The sequence below is a fragment of the Acomys russatus genome, chromosome 3, assembly GCF_903995435.1.
Source record: "Acomys russatus chromosome 3, mAcoRus1.1, whole genome shotgun sequence".
NCBI lineage: Eukaryota > Metazoa > Chordata > Mammalia > Rodentia > Muridae > Acomys > Acomys russatus.
In genome coordinates, this window is record NC_067139.1 from 66,652,102 (window position 1) to 66,673,803 (window position 21,702).

At 37.9% G+C, this 21,702-nt stretch overlaps 1 protein-coding gene across 7 annotated transcripts in view; it reads right to left on the reverse strand.

The window, feature by feature from the left end:
* Nrg3 (neuregulin 3) overlaps nt 1–21,702 on the reverse strand; it is a 1,024,516-nt gene that overhangs the window by 32,495 nt on the left and 970,319 nt on the right. For all 7 annotated transcript variants that reach the window (XM_051142204.1, XM_051142187.1, XM_051142174.1 and 4 more), the window contains exon 5: nt 4,029–4,131. In XM_051142204.1, the coding sequence (XP_050998161.1) occupies nt 4,029–4,131 (103 nt within the window). The remainder of the gene's footprint in view (nt 1–4,028; nt 4,132–21,702) is intronic.

Genomic DNA, 21,702 nt, shown 5'->3' on the forward strand with positions numbered 1-21,702 from the left:
TCAACCATACTGCTATATTATATGTGAGGTTGCCTGTCAGAACATGTTCCCTGAATAAAGTTGTGTGAGGAGAACTCTAAGAGCTTGTGAAAAAAGACTTGGAAAACAGCGTGGAACTTTTGTGACCTCTGTTCCTCTATAACATGAGTTGCTCTGAAAATGTGTTGCCACATTCCTCCCAGGTGTAGTAAATAGAAGTGGGGTTACTTCAAATTACCCATCATCTGCTCTAACTATTCAGATGATGTTTCCAAGACCTGGTTGTCCTTGTGACTATATACAGCCTACACTTATGTGATCTTTACTCATTTGACCTTACTTAACCCTCAGAACACCGTTAGAATATAAATTGTTGCCTATTGCATGAGGCTCTATTCCTCCTCATTTTTAGGCTCTACTCTCTGAGATTTGTGCTGCCAACTAGAGCAGTAACAGTTGGTGAGATACCATTGCGGACGGCATGCAGTGCCAAGTGTAACAAAGACAGGAAGAAAAGATTATAGCATCAATATCTGAGTGGCTATGGGAAATAAAATATAAATGACTGTGAGCAGGGAACTTTTGGCTAAGACTCAGCTCTTTCAACCAGAGGTTATACCTCAGTACACAAAATGGATGCTCCAGTGAACTCATTTGGAGAGCAATGAAACATGCCTCAGGATCCTGTTAGAATGGCAATTTCAAAAGCTGTGTGTGTGTGTGTGTGTGTGTGTGTGTGTGTGTGTGTGTGTGTGTGTGTTTATACATATAATCCACATTTTATGCATAAAAATTGAGATCAAGCCCATTCTTCTATGTCTAATGTTAGGAAAAAGGACATAGGAATCCATGAATCCATCAAAGAAACAGCAGGTTTTACAACAGCAAACTTCAGTTTTGGTAGCAAAGTGTTAGCACATGATTTAGAATATTCACCTCAGACTCTGGAACACAAAGGCAATTCACTTCAGACTTCTGATCAGTAATATGATTCAGTTGGAGAGGCCTTTGATTTTCATTATTTCTATTTTTATAGAAACTTGTTTACTTTTTATCTTTTCTTCTATCCTCCAGCTTATTTTTACATTATTTAATATTCATACATTTGTACAATATGGTTCAGTCAAATCGATCCCCATACCTCTCGCAGATTGCTCCTCTACCGTCTCCCACCATTTCCCCCTCTTCCAACTTCATGTGGTCTTTCTCTAAAGCCAAGTCAACTTAGCGCTTCCTGTACGTGCATGAGCGTAGGACCATCTGCTGAAGACTGGGTAGCCTCTCCAGACCTACATTCCTGAAGAAATCTGTCTCTTCTTCTCCGAGCTCCCATAAGTTGCCAGTATCTCCTCAGCTAAGGCAAGATGAGGGAAAGCATCCCAGTGTGCGCTTCTCTATCAGCTTTGGTCCTCTAAGTCTCCTATGAAGAATCTGGACTTTAGCAATGTTTCCATGAAACACTCAGGCTTCTCATTGTGGCACAGCAATAGATGTTGATTTCAGAGCTCCCCAGCTGGCCAGAAAGAAGCTCTGAAAGCCCTGATGTCAGACATCCTGTACTTGCTTGATTTCATTGTTAAGATGACTTTAATCAATCTTTTGCTTAAATGTGTTACACCTGCAAGCTGTACTCTAGAAATAAGTGATTAGTTTTATCTTTGTATCAACTTACTAATTGATCTCTAAATATAATATAAACACCCAATTTCTTTCCAGTACACAGCTGTTTGAAAATAGGCACTCATAATGTCAACCTGGGCGTGGCTACCCTTTGTGGGCTCTAGTGAGCCTCTTAACTTATCGAGTCTCCAAGTTTCAGAGTGGAAAGCCATAAGTAGTAACAAGTCAAGCCACCCTGGAGTGTTTCTCATGTAAATAGTAAGAAAGCCTTTCACAGCATCATCTAACTTGGTCCTCATCCTAATTCCATAAGGTATTTTTAAGTTCATATTTTGCCACAAAGAAAGCAGGAAGGAAATATTCCTAGTAACATGAATTGAGGGCAACTTGGAGATTCAAGTGCATCTGTGCTTAGTATAATATCCTAACCAGTGCTCTCACGTGGCCTAACTGGGGCTCCGTCAGGGCGAGAAAACTCCTAACTCACAATGGGCAGATATGCCATTCAGCTGGAAGACTATATAATCAAATTTGATACTGAGGTTTACAGCATATACTTAAATTAAAACTCCTGGGAGTCATAGCACCATAATTGTGTTTTTCTACTTTGGTCCTTTCACAGCTTAATATTTTAGAATAAATTTCTGTATAATTTAGTACATGATCTCTAAAGGCTTATGTGTTGTCTTAGTCCAAATTGGCACTCAGAGAGATGGGTGAAGACTTTAAAATGTGGACCTATTACAAGGTCTTATGGTGATTGAAGATATTCCCTTGAAAGTGATGGTGAGACACACCCCTTCTTCTTCTTCTTCTTCTTCTTCTTTTTTTTTTTTTTTTTTTTTTTTTTTTTTTTACATTCTGTTAAGTGGCAAAAGGCCCTGCCCTGCTCTACACCTGCCACCATGATGTGCTGACACTGCTTGCTACACGAAGTAATGGGAGCAATCACTCTTAGAATAAAATGAACCAAACTGAGCCCAAATAAAGTCTTGAAAGTTCAATATTGCAGCCTCTTTGTTAGGGAAGCAGAAGCTAACTGCCACATTACTTGAAAAAGGTAGTAAAAACACAACTTGGAATGTTGCAGAGCCAGAGTGTAGTCACTACAAAACCCAGTGTGCCTGGCACATGTTTGGAAACATGGCACAGACAATAGTCACAGAGATATGGCAGGAATGTCATGGGGCATCCTGTATAAAAGCCAGAGTTAAAAAAAAAAGTGGGGTCGGGAGTCATTATGTAAAAAACTAAGGAAGGCAAAATGTATGGATCTTAGTTATGCAGTAAGATTATTGGGCATTATTTTGACTAGAATGCCATGTTAATAGAAGACTCTAATTACAAGGGTGCTAGGTCTAGAGTGCATGGGGATTTTCTTTCTTCTTACTATAGTGGTTCTGAAATTCTAAAATCGTTTTTAAAAGTCTGTTGAAATAAGTTATTAATCATATAGTCATGACCCAATATTTTTATTTAAAGTCATAAATGTAGCTTCATTTAAAAATTGACATATGTGACCTTCAGACAGGTGTTACAGACTGTATCTGGAAAGTGGTCCATTTAAAGAGGGGAAAATGGATAGAAAACCAGAGGTCTAAAACAAAAAGCAATTATACATTGCCTGTGATTACAGACAGGCCACAGGAATGAAACTGGAGAAATGTCTTGAGGCTCAAGAATTCAGTGGACTAACACTTTGTTCTGCCATTGCTATTTTAAGTGCAAATGATATCACTTCCAGAAATAATTCCACCCATATTTATTTATAAAAGAGCAGAGTTATGAACACATATGCATGTATATAAAATACTCTTAATTCTATGTTATGAATCATCATAAGTCCCTTCATTTGAAGATAGTTTTTGGCAGATGAAATTCATAGCATATTCAAGTCCTATTTCCCAAAACTGTGAATCAATTCTTTTTTTTTTTTTTTTTTTTTTTTTTTTTTTGGTGTTCTTTCATTAAATGTCAGTTACATTTTATGACTACAAGGCAAAAGTTGTTTGAAAGCAAACTTATACTTTTTTGTAGTTCTTTTTTTTTTCCCCCTGATAAAGTCTTTTCCTATTTACAATAGTGATAGCATTTAGGTTCACAGCAGAGGCTCCCCACCCCCACCTCAGTTCACACTGAGAAGAGTTGGTTCTTTCATGACAGCCACTGAGCCTTTAATGCAGACAGGTGAGCAAGTTGTGCAGACAGTCACTGTGTGAATCTGAGACCTTCCTACAATGTGTATCTGAGGACCCCCTCCACACATGACTGCATACATTCACTGTAGTCCATAGAAGGCTCTAATGTTCAGCAAATCACTGCTGAACCCATGTGCAAAGGATCCCTCAGCTTGCAGCTGAAATTGAGGCTATAAAGAAAGAGAGTTTCCTTTCACAAGGAACCTTTAATCACCAGAGAAATGGTCTTACTTGCTTTTGAAGTAGAACGCTGCACAGAACATGCCCACGATGACAATTCCAAAGATGATACAAGAAATTGACAGCACCTGCCTCTGGTAAAGGTCTTCACTCTCTGCGAATTTGAAAAACACAATTAGAATTCATGCTAGTGGGGCCCAAAGGCTGCAATCTCCATCTCTGTGCTTCTGAGCTGGTAGGAGTCTTTCAAAGCCAACATTTGTGGTGTTGTTCCTGTTGTGAATAGGAGAAAAACAGGAGTAAGATACTATGATTCAGTTTCTTTGTAGAGATCTTTACAGTAACTGGCTGCTACTTTCAATTTTTTCCTCTTGATATCTGATCAGACACATATGTACTCTCTCTCTCGCTCTCTCATACCTTTAACAACTTGGTAAATACTATAAAAGAGTTATATGACTTCTGAGCATTGTGGGAACATTTGTTTTGGAGACTGTGGTGGGGCTGTAATTAATGAGATAGATAGAAGGTTCCTCTGCACTTTCTGGTGACAGCAACAACTTTGAGTTTAGATTCTATGATGCTCATATCTTTGTGTTGTGTGATTCTGGTTTGGTCCTTGTAGATCTGTACATTATTCATTTTTTTACTACTCTAATATTGACATCACTCATGAAAAGGATTTATATAAAAATCATGTTCATCCCCTTATAGACATCTCAGTACCCAAGTTCTGTCCCAGTAGACACCAGCCTCTATACCAATGTGGTACCTTTTCTCTTGGCATAACAAAGCATACCAATTCAAAAATAAACACTAGATTTTCAATTACCACAATTTACCCTCAACTCCTTTTTAAAAACGTGCTTACTAAAACAATTCTTCATCTTATCAAGAGCTTTACATACTTTAATCTAGAACTTTCTCTTAGCAAATTACCATCTCTTGTTTTCATTTCTCTCTTCAAACAGCATAAACCCCACGGGATGTGATTGCAATACTTGACTCAATTGCATATGCTATCTTCAACTGTTCCAGGTATGTTTCCACTCATCCATTTGGCAGCATATCCACATGTAAATTTAAGAAACTGGCAACCTTTACAACACCACCTTGAGCATCTTGTAGCATGCCTAGAAGCGTATGCTATTGGGCAGCTATTTATAAGAGATGAAAATCAGATTTCTTAGGCGGGCATCAAGTCCTAACAATGCCATCAATTACTAGCTCTCATATCCAGGTTCACCCATCTTCTTCAAAGATACTCAAACATCTGACACACTGACATTTATCTTACTCTCAGATATCTCACAAGTTCTAAGCAAAAAGACCCATGTAGAGAAGCTATTCCAGTATCCTAAAGAAACACCCCAAACTAGCATATTCATTCTCATGTATTCTACTGGTCAGTGTGCGAAGAGAAAACCAGAAGCAAATCCATTGCAATTGGATCAGTGGATGAAAGTCTATTCAGACTTTGTGGTCATCCATGTAGGCAAGCTGTTGGAAATGACAAAGGTGCTAGGGAAGCTGGTAGGTCATGACAGTATGCTCGCAGTACACAAGGATGGAGGGATAACAGCTTTGCTTGTATATGTACTTAATAGAAATGAAGTATCTGAATATGAAAGGATATCATGGCAGCAGAAAACACTTAAAACACACACACACACACACACACACACACACTGATAAATTTCACAAAACCTACGAAAGCTCTGTTGAAAAGTTTGAAGACTGACTGAGAGTATTAAAAGGATAGACACACAGACATACGTGTTATGATAAGAGGAATCATATATAAATTACGCTTCTTCCCAGCATGGGATAGTACAGTGCTAAGGAAACGGCTGAGTTTGGTAGCACATACCTATATTCCCAGTACTCTTGAGGCTGAGAAAAGGACATGATTTTGAGGCTAGCATGGGATATAAAATGAGATAGTGTCTCAAAATCTAAACTCCTTGGAGACATTTTGTTGTTGTTATAGAAACTGAAGAGCTGATTTTTTACATTTTTGATGTAAATATAAAACATGAAGGGTGAATACGACATTCTTTCTGAAGTCAGGTGAACAAAGTCAGATTTTATCATAAGAAAAGCTATACTAGTTAGAGAAATGCCTGATTCTAGAGAACGAAAAGTGGAGCATATAAGGGAGTCCAGATGTATGTGTCCAATCCTTACAAAAGTATGAAAATATTTTCATAGTGAAAAATCAAGACAGCATTGTTAGAATAGTAGGGCAGTGTTTTAAATTGACTATTTCCCACAATTTTATGTTTTACACAGAAATAAATGTTTAAAAGATGTAACCATGAAAAACTTTAAATAATAGATACAAAACAAAATTTTCAATCTTTGACATTAGAGGAAAACATTTGGTAAAAATTCATAATACTATGGGTTTGGAAAAGTTAAAACTAAAAGACACAAACTCAAAACTGTTTACAAATTAGTATTATAGACTAAGCCACACTATAGTGTTTTTTCTTCAAAGATGCCATTATGAAAATGAAGAGGAAAAGCACAGGCTTGGAAAATAATAGGAAAATAAGCACCCAACATGAGACCTGAACATGAAATATAAACTACTCTCATGACTTAAGAAAATAGAGTGAGGTAACCCAGACCTAGCAAGACACACATGATACATACTCACTTATAAGTGGATTTTAGCCCAACATAGATGTTCTCTGAGAGATTCCACCCAGTGGGGGAATCTGGACAGATGTTGGGACTAGCTCCTGGACTCCAGGTGAGAGTGGTATGGAAAAATAGGGGGAATGGAAGGACCCATAGTCTTCAAAGTGCCATAAGAAGATCATCAAGGCTGTGGATCTGGACCCAGATGGCCTGCACAAACTGTTGCACCAACCAAACACAATGCATGCAGTAGGCCTAGACCCTCTGTTCAGATGTAGTCAATGGACAGCTTCTTCTCCACCATTGTGGGGAGAGCAGGGACTGCCTCTGACATGAAATCTGGTACCCCCGATTTGGTCACTTCCCCTTGGTGGGGATGCCCTGTGGGCACACAGAGGAAGGGGAAGCAGGATATCCAAAAAGAGATGTGATAGGCTGTGCAGATATGGTGGAGGAAGGCTGCCCCTTCTGTCGGAGGTCTAGGGAAGGGGGATAGGGATAGGGTGGGAATGGGGAGATACAAAGCAAGAAGATGACAATTGGCATGTAATCTGAAAAGTTATAATAAATTACAATTTCAAAAAAGAAAAAATAAGAAACCACATTTTGAGATGGCAATTTTGAATAAACTCGATTCTGACAATAAATTCTCTGAGGAACTTGGAATGATTAAGACGGACCCACAAGCCATAATGGAATTTCAAATAAACTATCATGATGTTGGTGGGGCTTCTAATAATATAGCTAAAAGTCAATCCTTAGTATGCTATGGCAAGGATATGGAGCAATGACCTCTCTGACACATTCATATATTTTAGTAGGTATGTCATATCACTTTAAAAACAGTTCTGTAGAGAGATAAGAATTTACCTACTTTATGATGGAGTCATTCCATTTCTAGGCACTTAACCAGCTTTAATGAAAAGGTAATTTTACTTTGGAAGCCCACAAAGCACCTTTTTTTGTAATCCGCAATAAAAATTGACCAAATGCCCAAAAACATATCATTGGAAAACTTGTGGTATATCTCTACAATGTAACATTACTCACCACTAAAGAGAAATTAATTAGTTAAGTAATCAACAAATTAGATGAGTTTCAAAATAATTACTCTAAGTGAGATATCAGACAGAGATTCACACCCTCCATACCCAATCATACAAAACTGTGGAAACTGCAAGTTGTCAACGGATAGAATGGATATCTACTGTCTGGAGAAGGAAAGGCTGAAAATTTACACAGAAACATTAGGATTTTTTTTAACTTACAGATACATTCAGTATCTTAATTTCAGTGTTCATTGTTTTAATCTCAGTGATAATTTCATGGGTAGATAGCTATTTCGTGGTGCATCATATTAAACATTTTAGACAAGGTTCATTTAAACTCAGTTATAGCTATAAAATATTAATTCTAGGAGACAAATTAAAATAAGAAATATATTAATACTATAAAGAATTTTCAGAGTAGAAAATGAAATCAAGCCTCTTTTGAGTTCCTTTTATTGTAATACCTCCGTAAACCGCTCCCCACAAGGCAAGCAATATGAATCTATATATAAAGTTATATATATACATGTATGTTTATATGCACACATACATGCATCTTAATGGCTCCCATTTAGACTAACAATAATGGCACAAACCTGGAATAGAAAAAGAAGTGCTTGATATGACAAAAGCCATTTTCTTTCCTGTTGCCCTAAATAGAATATAACTATCTCAACCATGACACACTATGGCAGTAAGCCCCATTTGTTCAAGACACCAAATTCTCGTGTTCGTTCATTGGCTCACTACTGTTTGCCTAGTTCCTTTACCAGTTCTTCTCAGCTGACTGACTGAGTAAATGAACGTGCATTTCTGTCTTAAGCCAAATAGTTTATGTTGTGAGTGGCTGTATCAGCTCTTACTTTAACATACACTTAGGTTCAGCACCGCTGCTCTTCACAGTAACATTCCCAAAGCTCTGAACATTGGTACTGTCTGTCCTGAGCTGAACCTCTACCACTGAAAGGACCCACTCTTCAGTTGATACTCCCAGTGCAGGAGGTGGGGGGATTGGCGAGTGTTTATCATCAACCTGACCTCCTCACTGCAACTCTGTATTCCCGAAAGTCCTCTTTACAGAATGCAGTTCCACAGAGAACATGATACTATCACTTGTCCCCAGGCCTCAGAGATCATCACAGTATGGTACACTGACTGATAAAAAATTCATTTTTATGTACTGGTCCCATCACACCCACCCCACTACTGCATTGAGTTGTTGCTCGTCTTATTTGGTGGGGGGGAGGGCTGCCTGTGTTTGGAGTCGATGGCAATTGATAGCCAGAATTCAGGCTGTGGGTTGGCTAAAGGATACAGAATTCCTCACATCAGGATTTTCCCAGGTCCTCCCAAAATGCCCTTAAATGGTTTCAGGAGCAGATGAAATGAACCCCTGTCAAGTGAATTTTCTCTCCCAGTAAGGCCACCTGCAGTACCAAACCCATCGCACCTGTCTCACAACCTGCATGGAAAGAGGTTGTTTTATTTCTCTTTCTGGGACCATCTGCCATAGATTCTCTTTAAATTTGAAAGCATACTTTCGAGTTCCTCATCTCCTGAAAGTGTAGCTCAAATCAGTGCTTTACAAGCATCCATTCATTCTTCTTACATTTTAATTGCTGGTTTATGCTAGAATGTTGGAAAATGCAAAGTAAACCTAAGAGAAAATGTTAGCTTATTGTGTCTTCCCAGCAAATAGAGAGGGACTATTACAGGGTCTAATAGACTGGGGTGAACATTTTAAACTTGAACGTTCTCAAAGGAAAAGAATGTGAAATATGTCATAGAACCTTGTTGGGAGCATATTGCCATGTTAAAATTATTTATCCTTTCTACTTCACACTTGTGAGTTCATTATGGGTCCCAGTTCATCTTAGAAGCACGGAATTCTAAAGCATCCTATCTTGCTAGATTGTAGTAAGATGACTACAGCAGCACAAGTGTGAATTGCAGAAGACAACTGACCCCTTCCTCCCACTACCAATAATAATTTTGAATATGAAGGATGATGGTACCCATCAAAATAAAACATGGCAAAAAGGTTGTTCCTACTAACATGAATGATTTCCATATAAAAAGGAGTAAAGGCTTAAAATAAATTTATAGACCCATCTGTCATCAGGTAATGCTGTTACTGGAGCCTTTGAGTCACAGAGAGCTATACAAAACACCCAGGCAGCAAGTAAAGGCCTGGGAGGCAGGCAATTTGGGAATTCAGGTTGGTTCTGGCCACCTTAAGAGATGACCACAGCTACACGATCTTTAAGACCTTAGTTATCCAACAAAAACAGTGATAAGATCTGTGTGCATTGTGGGAATGATGTCAAACAAACTTTCCTAAGAACTAAATGCACTATAAACCATTTAAGAAATTCCAGTTACTTTTCAAAAAATTTGGCCCTACTGTAATATTTATCTTAGAAAACACACTTTCTAGTTTCATGATGGGTCAAATATTGCACACAAAAATGCAAAGCTGTCCATTTTTTTTAATGTGTCATCAATTTAATATTTTTAAGTCTTTTTAGTTCATTACAAATCAAGTGCACTCTGTTGGTGTGATTGCCCTATTAAAAGAAAATAACACAAACAAGGAATACCAGAGAAATGAGTGGATTTCTAAAGCACATTTCCACATGTACACACACACACACACACACACACACACACACACACCCATGCACACTAACTCACACACACACACACATGCACACTCACTCACACACACTGCTGTAATCATATACAGGAGCCATGGTATCTCTAGCTGGGCAACTGTATTCTCAACATATGCATGTCAGACCCTATGTGGCCACTAGGTTACAATGAACACTTGATTTCTTTGACTGTTACTCTAAAAGTCAGCCTAACAATAACACCAGGCTTCCTTATACAGAAGCAAAATCATAACACAACAATGTTCCCTGATGAAGCCACACTATGACAGGAGCAGCATCCCTCATTGCCTAATTCCAACACTTGCTCAATCAGTCAGGTCATCCTTCTCATCTGTGTAGGTCAGGCTCTCCTTGACTGTTAGGCTCTGGCTTTATGTCCTCGTTGTAATGAGATTAAATGGAAGTAGATCTATTACAGCATTAATTACTCTTGTATAAAAGAGGCCTTCTAAATTTTGTTCCTAAACATCAACAAATGTTAAGGAGAGATTAAAATACTTGCCATGCTATAGGAGAAGAGGACCTGTTCAGTCCTGATAGGACTTGATGAGCTGGGGTGGAGTGGATGGGAATGGGGGCCTACCTTTTTCTGAGAAATAGGAGCATGGAGGAGAGGGAGGCAGGGTGGGACTGGAAAGTGAGGAGGGATGGAGCTATGACCAGGATGTAAATAAATAAATAAATAAATAAATAAATAAATAAATAAATAAATATATTAATAATGTAAAAGAAGCTTAAAAAGGAGTTGTAAATGTACCTTAATCAGTAAAGAGAATAAATTATTATTTTGAATTTTTGGAAGCTGAGATTGGCATGTTTTAACTTGATGACTAGAAATTAATGAAATTATTCTTTTTTTCTCCCAGGCATAATGTATGGAAATTATACACCAGCTTTTGAAAGCTCATTCCTTATAGTCAAGGGGTAAATACTTTGTAAAGTCAACATTTGAATGCACTGATGAATTAGGTTACCAAGATTAAAAAAAAAAAACCCTCCTTAAAAAACAAAAAAAAAATTTTGAATGGAATTAAATAGTCTAATATGTACACTAAAAGTCATTTAAAGATAAAAGAGATCCTGACGGCAAGTGAAAGAGGTCCTCACTGAGTTCACACTGAACACTGGGTGATGGTCCTTTAGAATGTATATAATAAGCCTGTCCACAGTAGTTAGGAGGTTAAATATGCCTAGCCAAGTGCAGAGAGACTTGGACATCCAGCATGTACAGCAAGGCTCCATAGTCAACCCAATTATTTTCTTCTGGAAGTTTCCTACCATCCCCCAACATTTTCTATTTATAGGTTCCATTCTGTTACTGTTGGCACTTATCTATAGAAAAGTGCTTTTTAAAAATATTTTGACTGGTGCCTTAGTTTGAGCGGGACCTAAGGCACCAGCCAAGGACAATACAGGAGGTAAACTTTAAACCCCTTTCCAGATCTAGCCAATGGTCAGAATATTCTCCACAGTTGAGTGGAGAGTGTGATATGACCTTCTCACGTACTATGGTGCCTCACATTTGACCATGTCCCCTGGAGAGGGAGACCTGGTGGCACTCAGAGGAAGGACAGCAGGTAGCCAAGAAGAGACTTGATACCCTATGAGAATATATAGGGGGAGGTAATCCCCCTCAGGAACAGTCATAGGGGAGGGGAATAATGGGAAAATGGAGGGGGGGAGGAATGGGAGGATACAAGGGATGGGATAAACATTGAGATGTAACAAGAATAAATTAATAAAAAAATCAAAAAAATATTTTGAAAAGATTAACTACTTTACAATAAAATGTCAACATCCACAATTATCTTTGAACCCATGCAAAACCTACTATGGATTGAATTGTGTCCCTAGAAGACACTGGGGCACTTGGCCCTGATGCCTGCAGAAAGGCATTATGTCAATAAGCCATACTCTGACTGGAATACTGATATCCATTCAAGTTAAAATTCTTATGCTGAGATCCAGTTTCTAGCAGAAATTTTTAAAAGCTGAGGCCTTCAGGCAGTAGTTGATGATGAAGGCTCCATTTTTCTGAGGGGATCAAGGTCCTCACAACAGAAGAGGTTTGGAAGAGCATCCTTGTCATCTCAGGTATTTGGGAACATAACAAAAAGGTACCATCTAGGAAACAGAGAGCAAATTTTCCCCAGATCCATAATAGAATGGTGCCTTGACCTTGGACTTCTCGTCATCCACCATGGTTAGAAGCAAATTTCTGTAAACAATTACCATGCCTCAGTTTATTGCTTCAACAGTTGGAATGGACAGGAACCCAATCCATCATTACTGCATCATTATCAAAAGGGGAAAGTCGGACATATGCACAAGGGGGTGGAAGTGGGAGAATGAACCATGAAAAGATGAGATTCAGGATGACCTATGACAAGGATCACCAATGATTACCAAGACCCTGGGGAAAGGAGGAACAATTTCCCCTTCACAGACTGAGAGGGAATCACTCTGCTTTCTCTTTGTCTTAGACTTCAAGGTACAAAACATGAAGCCAAACGAATCCTCTTCTTTAAGCCATCACTTTGTGGTGTTCATTAATGCAGCCCCAGCAAGCTAGTACACCTGCCAAAGGCCAGCCAAATCATGTGCACCCATGAAAAGCACTATGAAGTCTGAAAATTCTTCTCGTGCTCTCTTCTACACTTTCTATAATTATGTACCCAAAATATACCAGTCTGTCTCCATGAACTGCACACAACTATCATCTTTCTTCCTAGATCTGCTGTCTCGTTAGAGAGGGTACTGCACAGCATAGCTACTCAGAACCCTTGAGTCAACTAAGTTAACGTCAGGGTTGGCTAACTGATAGGATGTACCAGTAGGTACTCTGGATCCTGGGCTAATAAAAGAAGGCAACTTTTTTTTTTTGCAAGGAGGGTTGTTCCATTCCTCTTCCAGGGATTCATTCTGTGCTCTTTGCCATAATGTCTGATAAAGCACATTTTAATATATATTAAATATGTTTATATATATATTAATTTTGTCACAATGAAATGCTGATGTTAAAAATGTATAAATGAACATGATCTATTAAGTTTGATGTGTTGAAGGAAATGACAACTTACATCTCAAACACATTTGTTCTCAATCCATAATTTTGTTAGCTTCTCCCCTCCCAGTCCAACATGAGCCTACAGGGTCAGACTTAGTCTTATCTCCTTTCTTCCTTTCCCAGGTAGTAACCGTACTGGTTGACTACATGTAAGTGAATATTATAATGCATAGTTTTAGAAGAATGGGAAAAAATAAAGGCCCTGGTTCCTCTCGTTAGTATGTCTAACGTTTGATGGTCTCCCAAGGGTTATTTCTTCCCCCAAATAATTTATAATGAAAAAGCAAGTCTGAATCAAAATAAACCTATGAGTGATTTATCAATGAGGAGGAAAAATCTGTCTGCGTCTTCTGATTTCACGTTTCAAATGTCCAAGAGGTGTGTTTCTTCAAACTATAGATTCGGTGGGCTTATAATTTAGTATTCAAGAATACAGCCATATTCTCAGAGCAATATAAGTAACTTGAAATGATAAGATTCCACCTTCTAGGCAATGGTAAGAACCTTACCAAAAGGCTTATGGAAATAATATATTATTTGACCTATATTGTTAGTGTAGAAATTCTAATACTCTAAAATTCTTTCTGTCTTGCTTCGCAGGAAAAATCCAGGTTCAAGACTAAAACCAAATCTCTTTAGTTGCCATGGTGGCTCATCACCTCAAGCAGCCTGGTAAACTGTGGTGGGGGATCTCTGATCCTTTGCTTTAATCAATGGTGAGAATCCTGCAAGAACCTTTTGCAATTCCAGCAACTTGAACCATCCCATGTGGTCTGTACCCTCCAGCTTTATTTCCCAAAGTTCCTGCAAGCAGCTGCCCTGAGTCAGGAGAGAATCAGAGGCCATAGATAGCTAGATACCTAGACTAGGTATATACCTAGTTATATAGCTAGTATATAATAGTATATACCTAGTTACAGCCTAGCTCATGAGCTGCACATTTAATGACCAAAATCCTCCCATGAAATGCAGTCTTGGAGTTTTGTTGTAAGATTGACAAATTCTTTTTAGACCTTCTGCAGCTCCTTTCTGGTAAGGACATTTAAATACCTAAGATATATAGACTAAATATTCTCCCCCAGATATATATATATATATCATATATATATATCATGTATTTTTATTAAAGTTTAGAGACTAGAATTATAACAATTATCCTCTTACATTTTTCTCCAAATTTTCTAATGTATGTTACTACTCTTTCAAATACATGGCCTTTTAAGAAATTATTGCTACATACACAGACACATAACACACACATTGCTACTGCTAAATATATAAATAAACATGCTATATACATATGATGTTACTTAAATGTACATGTTTTAAGGCTGACCATTTCTCCTGCTCTTAGCATTCCTTAGTTGCTTGATATGCTTAATTGAAGCTAATATAAAACAACTTACTGGTCCACCAGATTATAAACACACACACATGCACACACACACACACACACCTCTAAGTTGATAATGATACTGAAAGCCTGTGTTACTGGCTTATATGCTGTTTAGGCTATATTATGATTTTTTAAAAGTCGGTTCCTCATATTTACGTTTAAAAAGTTATATTTCAAAGCCTAATGTGTGGATTCCTTCTTGAGCCTATCTCTGTTGGTATTGCTTGACATATAATACTGTTTGTGATATACCACTGTATGCATAGGGATTATCAGAATATATCCTAAATGTTAAGTGAGATACCTAACTTATCTCAAAGAATCAGTTTGCAGAGCATGGTCATCGAACACTAATGTATCTTATTTTCATCCCAAGTCTTTGCCATCATGTGTATTTTATATCACAGCCCTTGCCACATCAACTAGTCATATACAAAGTGCTCACCTGACCTCTGTTAGGTACCATGATGGACAGTGCAGATAGAGGATGACACAACGCCAGTCTCTTTCAACACCCTTTCTTTAACTACTAACGGGAATTTATGCAGTTCTAATTAACCTATATGTGGCTCTGTTTTTATTATAAAAATGAGTCCATTAAAATTAGATTGGGTACTCTGTATAGTATACTTACTGAACTTACTGAACATACACCATGCCTTGTATCTTGACCTAATATCAATAATATGAAGTATCAATGTTCCTTACTACGTCATCATTATCATTACTATTTTAATGTGTTATGGCAGAGTTTACTGAGAAAATCCACTGTAAAAGTTGGATTTGGATGACACTGAAACTCGACAAAAGCAAACAACTTCTAAGTCTTTAAGAGCATAAAGGAAGTAGAAGGTTTCAATGTGGTAAAGTTCATGGATGTCAGGTCCAGGGGCACCAATAAACTAAGCAGTGTACTGTGCTCTTTCCAGTAAGTTCTGATAATGCTGAACTAAGCCCATTTTCAAATTGGTTTGGAAGAGTTTATCAAACTAGAACTGGAAATGAATTTCCTGGCTACTGACCCCTCCCCTTACCATTTTGCCACCCCTGTCACCCCACGGTCTGGGTTGTTTCCAATTTTCCTAATCGGCCTCCTCTACAGGTTAACAGTTTCTATTTCCTCAGAAATCTAGCTTACTCATGACCCTATCACTTATTTGGCCTAACAATGATCTTCCACTCTGAATCTTATTTCATGAAAAGAACAGTTTCATTTTGTTTTTTTCTTTAAACATTCAAACTGTCCTTTAGAGTAAACTCCATACTAAAATGTACAATAATAAAATGCATAATTATTTAATTTATAATATGGAGACATTAAAAATAAACATTAATTTGTAACCAGCATCTCTATCAAGAGATAAAATATCACCAGTTCCCCAGAAGCCTAGAGACTTCTTTTGGCATACTAAATACCATGTCTCCATACATACCCAATAGTATGACTTCAAGCACCAAAGATTAACTGCCTGTGTTTTGGAACTTTATATACATAAAGCCATAATCATATATTATTTTACACTAACTGATTTTGTTTAGTATTATGATTCTTAAGATTTAATTATGTTGCTGCATGTTATGAATCTTTTATTTTTACTTCTCTTAACATACTTTTACAAATGTATGGTAAAATTATGGAAATGTTTAAGTATTAGCTTTCACAGGTCTATTGTATTATTTGAAATGAGTGTGTAGTATTCCATCACAGAGTGAAGTCATATGGACCCTTATACATTTATTGTGGCAATGTTGTACTGGTTGATATAATACAGACTCTTATACGCATGCAATAAATACACTTTAGACAAAACTGGCACACTGTAAGGATCAAATAGAAGCACAAATAAAACAAATGTCAGAAAAAAAGAAATGAAATAAAATACATATGGATAATACAGACTTTGAGTGAAGATATTTCCTTCCTAATTTTCATATTTAAAGTTTCTCTGCCTGTCAGCTCTCCACCATATACAAACCTTGTGTGTGAGTTCTTCTCTCTAGTTAACACTATGTAAAAGTCATTGCCAGAATTCTCAAGGGAAGGGAGTTGGTGTTGGCAAACAGTAATTTTATTTAGTGACAGAAGCTACTAGGAAGCCTTCTTAATGTTAAGATTCCTGAGTAGACTATGAAATATTAGCATATACAGGTTTCTAGAACAGACAAGAGCAGCAAGTGTAGGATGCGTGATCAGTCTTATAGCTCTATAAGGACTTCTGATGCTCAATACTGGAAATTGTGGTACACTAAGAAGTCCATAGACTCTGAGATATGAAAGACATGAGACAAGTCATTATTCTATCATTTAAAATTTTGTGATTTTTGATTTTATCCTATTATCTTTTTTCCCATATTTTCCTAGTCAAAGAGCAAGAGGGCTAAGGATCAATACTCAATGATGGAGTTGGGGTAACATAAAAAAATCTCAATGACCCTCAGCAAGGAATGGAATTATGCCCAGTTCTGTAGTGATACCAACATGATATCAATGTGGGCAGCTCAGAATGAACTATTGCAGCAAAGATGATGACCAGTTAAGTTCCAAGGGATCAGAAGAGTGAGGTTTGGTGTATTTGGCTTGTAGTTCCAAGGACTAATACAAGCAAAGAATATTTGAAGCATGTAATCCAGACACAAGATAGCCTGTTCCCGACACATTAGCAAAGTGCTGTGTGCATTTATTTAGAGAATACAATAGGATTTAAGATCTTTGAGGGATACTGAAGTGTTGAGGTTATCTGTCCATGCTGTCTCCAATGGTGTGGGTTCGTTATTGTTTTGGTTTATCATACACATGACGAGAAACAGTTCTATAACTTTTGAACCAACTGTCCACCAACATCCATCCAAGTATGTGAAGTGTTTACAAGCTTGCCCATATGCTAGTTATTCCTACAGATACATGAATCTCTTTTGGTACCCTGGGCTACTTCCAAACAGTATTGGATTTTCAATATTTGAGGCTATGATAACTGAGCTTTGATAACCATGGTGGTGAAGTCGGTTTTCAAAGACATAAATTTCTTGTCTGAGAGCTTGTTTTTCAAACACAAATCAAACAGTCCAAAATCATATCTAAATCCCTTCCATTACAATTTATGTCACCTATACACCATTTAAAATCATTCCAGACAAGCAGGGGCACATTTCTTGCCCCCAGAGTCCTTGCAATTGTTCGAATTAGCCAATATTAAGGCTGGTTACAATGCCTTATCTGGTCCTTCCCACAGAAACAGCAATACATGTTGCTGGCAATGATCCCTTCCTCCTTTCCTTTGCCTCTATAATAGCCCTAGTCTTGCTCACATGGTCTCATATGGTGTGGTGTGCCCCTGACCATGGTTCTAAAGCACATTATATTCTCAGTAACAATTATTTCACAATTAGAAAATAAACAATAGAAAGAATGAGTAGTAAACAATTATTCATGAACATAGGTTATTACAGTAAATATTTCCAAAGAATTACGTATCATTTCAAAGACAAAAATAATTCAAAGTTTGGGGAGATATGCTCTTCTAAGGCAAGAAAGATACTGTTCTACCAATTTCTATTAAAATAAGTTATAAAGAATTCACATCATAGAGAGTAAGGGACTAGAGGAGCAGGGTGGTTCTTCACACACTGACTAGATGGTGGGGAGGGAAAGGGAAGACCAACAAGGGAAGGGGAGGGAAGAGCTAGCCAAGGGAAGGAATATGGGGAGTGACAGCTAAAACTAAGGGACATTTAAGGAATCCTATGGAAACCTAATGCAATAGAATCTTACTAAAACATATATGAAGGTAAGCTAAATGAAATTGCCAAATAACAGTGAAGATAGAGGCCCAGCTGGAAATCTCTCTTTTCCAAATGAAGCTGCAGACACTCTGCACATTACCAGAGTAGAAAAGTGAACACCAACCCACCTACAAATCATTTGATCTACAATGATGTCCTGACTGCAGGATATGCTGGTACATTAGTGGCACAAGGCTTATGGGAGAACCAAGAAATACCTGATTTGAATTTAGGCCTACTCCCTAAGACAGAACCCAAACACAAAGCTGCTTTGGTGGCCAAGAACTGAGAATAGACAGGCCAGGGACCAAGGGCAAAATTAATACTCCTGAGTTGCTAAGAGAATGTAGCAATAAAATTACTCCCAAGACATTCTGCTGTTCTCATTTATGTGTGCCTTGCTTGGCTATCATCAGAGAAGCCTCCTCCTACAACAGATGGAAAGAAACACAGAGAACCAGAACCAGACATTATACAGAAAGTAAGACACCGTATAACACTCAGCCTTAAAAGGTATGTCTCCGCCACATTCCCCAACACACCAGGTTTCAGGGAATTCAGAAGAAGAGGAGCTGGAAAAAAATGTAAGAGCTAGAAGGGATGGAGGACATCAATGCCTTCTAGACACGACTCAGAGACTGTGGCACTACACATTGGACCTGCTTGAGTATGCCCCAGTGGTGGACTTAAAGTTGAAAGAAAAGGTGGACACATGCCCCCATCCCTAATCCGGAAGCTATGTCAAATTGACAGTCCTTTCAAATGAAAAATTAGTTTTTTCCAAGAGAGTCTCACTGTGGAAACAAACCACACTTAAAAGTGGACCACCTGTCCAGCAGTAGATGGCCAACACAAAATGAACTCAACAGAACCTTTGGCGGTTCTTTCTTCTTTGTCCCATAACTAAGTCATGTTAAGTTAGAGGTTTTGTTGCTGTTTAGGGTTTTTTTTTTTTTCTTAAATTTTTAAATTTAAAAATTTGTTTACCTTACAGGCATTTGTGTTTATACTAAGTGTATTCATGGTTTCCAGTGTTGTGTTTTTCTGATTCCTCTGGGTGCAAATATATATGTCTCCATATCTACATGCATTTGTGCATTTTCTTTTGCTATTTTTCATGTTTAGTTGTCTTGTTCTATTCTAAATTGTTCATTTTATTTTATTTTATTATTATTCCTTAGGTACATGTTTATTTTCTAACAAGAGACAGAAGAGAATGGATTTGGATGGACAAGGATACGGAAAGGAACTGAGAGGAATTGGGGGGACTGTAATGCGACTATATTATATGAAAAACATCTATTTTCAATAAAAAATTTTCAAAGATTCACCTCCGAGAGCTGGAGAGATGGCTCAATAGTTAAAAGTGTTTATTGTGCTTTAGAAGACCAAAGCTTGGTTCCCCAAGCCCTTATAAATCAACTGAAGCCTCTTATAACTCCAGGTCCCGTGTATCTGACGTCCTCAGCTAGTCTTTATTGGCATCTGGACACGTTTTGCATACACACACACACACACACACACACACACACAGAGAGAGAGAGAGAGAGAGAGAGAGAGAGAGAGAGAGAGAGAGAGAGAGAGAGAGAGAGAGAGAAGCAAAATAAAAAATTTTTAATTTTTTATTATTAATTTATTCTTGTTACATCTCAATGGTTATCCCATCCCTTGTGTCCTCCCATTCTTCCCTCCCTCCCCCTTTCCCCTTATTTCCCTCCCCTATGACTGTTCCTGAGGGGGATTACCTCCCCCTGTATATGCTCATAGGGTATCAAGTCTCTTCTTGGTAACCTGCTGTCCTTCCTCTGAGTGCCACCAGGTCTACCCCTCCAGGGGACATGGTCAAATGTGAGGCACCAGAGTTCATGTGAAAGTCAGTCCCCACTCTCCACTCAACTGTGGAGAATGTTCTGACCATTGGCTAGATCTGGGTAGGGGTTTATGGATAATGAAACTGTGGTACATATACAGTATGGAATACTACTCAGCTATTAAAAACAAGGAATTCCCGAAATTTGTGGATAAATGGATTGAGCTAGAAATGATCATAATGAGTGAGTTAACCCAGAAGCAGAAAGACTTAAATGGTATATACTCACTTATATCTGCACACTAGCCCAAGGGACATGTCCCACAAAAGCCTTCACTTACCAGGAAACTGGGACAGAGGGGAGGACATCCTATTGGGACTCTAGATGAGAGAAGCATGGGAGAATAGCAAAGTAGAAGGATCCAGAGGGTCCTAGAAACCTACAAGTAGAACATTATGATAGGCAGATTTGGGCCCAGGGGTCATGCTCAAACTAAGGCACCAGCCAAGGACAAAATAAAAATTTTTATAGCAAAGAAACAAAACAAAACACATACAATAACCAAAGAAAATAGAGTTTGCCTCTAAGCTAGACTGAGACTGATGATGAACAGATGCTTGCCAGCAAAGCTTAGTGGACTTTCCCCTGCATTCTAAAGCAGACAGTACTCTAGATTTCTTTTCATCTACAAGCATGATGTTCACAAATGACAGAAGCCAGCTAGAGGGATGGCTACAAATGAGTAAATAGGAAACCTGTGGAAGACTTTTAGGAAGTGGGATGTGACTATGACAAGGTGGTTTAGAGAACAAGCCACCTGAATAGAAGACAAAAAAAAATATAGTGGTGTCAGAGAGATATTAGAGACAGTTGCTGGAGTGGCTCTAGAAAAGAGGAATAGCTGTATTTCCATTAATGAAAATGACTTGAAGCAGTGTACAAAATGTAACATTTGGCATATGGTACATGTTACTTTCTAAAGTACCAGAAGTAAAGTAACATGGCTCTTTCTAGCCAGTCACCAGGAAATGACTGTCAGATGTAAGTCCCATGTACTAAGCAATAATGATAGAACCATTTTCTGCTTTCAAGGAAAGAAAATTTTTAATTGATTCATTTAAATTTGAATTATCTAAAGTATATTTTGAATTTGGATCTCGTGCCAATCAAATATATTTGGAATAAGGACAGACTGAAGAGAGCATAAGAGGGCAGAGAGATAAAGAGGAAGAGGAGGTTTAAAAACATCCCTTTACTAGAAGTAGGGGAAGCTTTTTAGGGGAATTTAAGATGGGATGAGG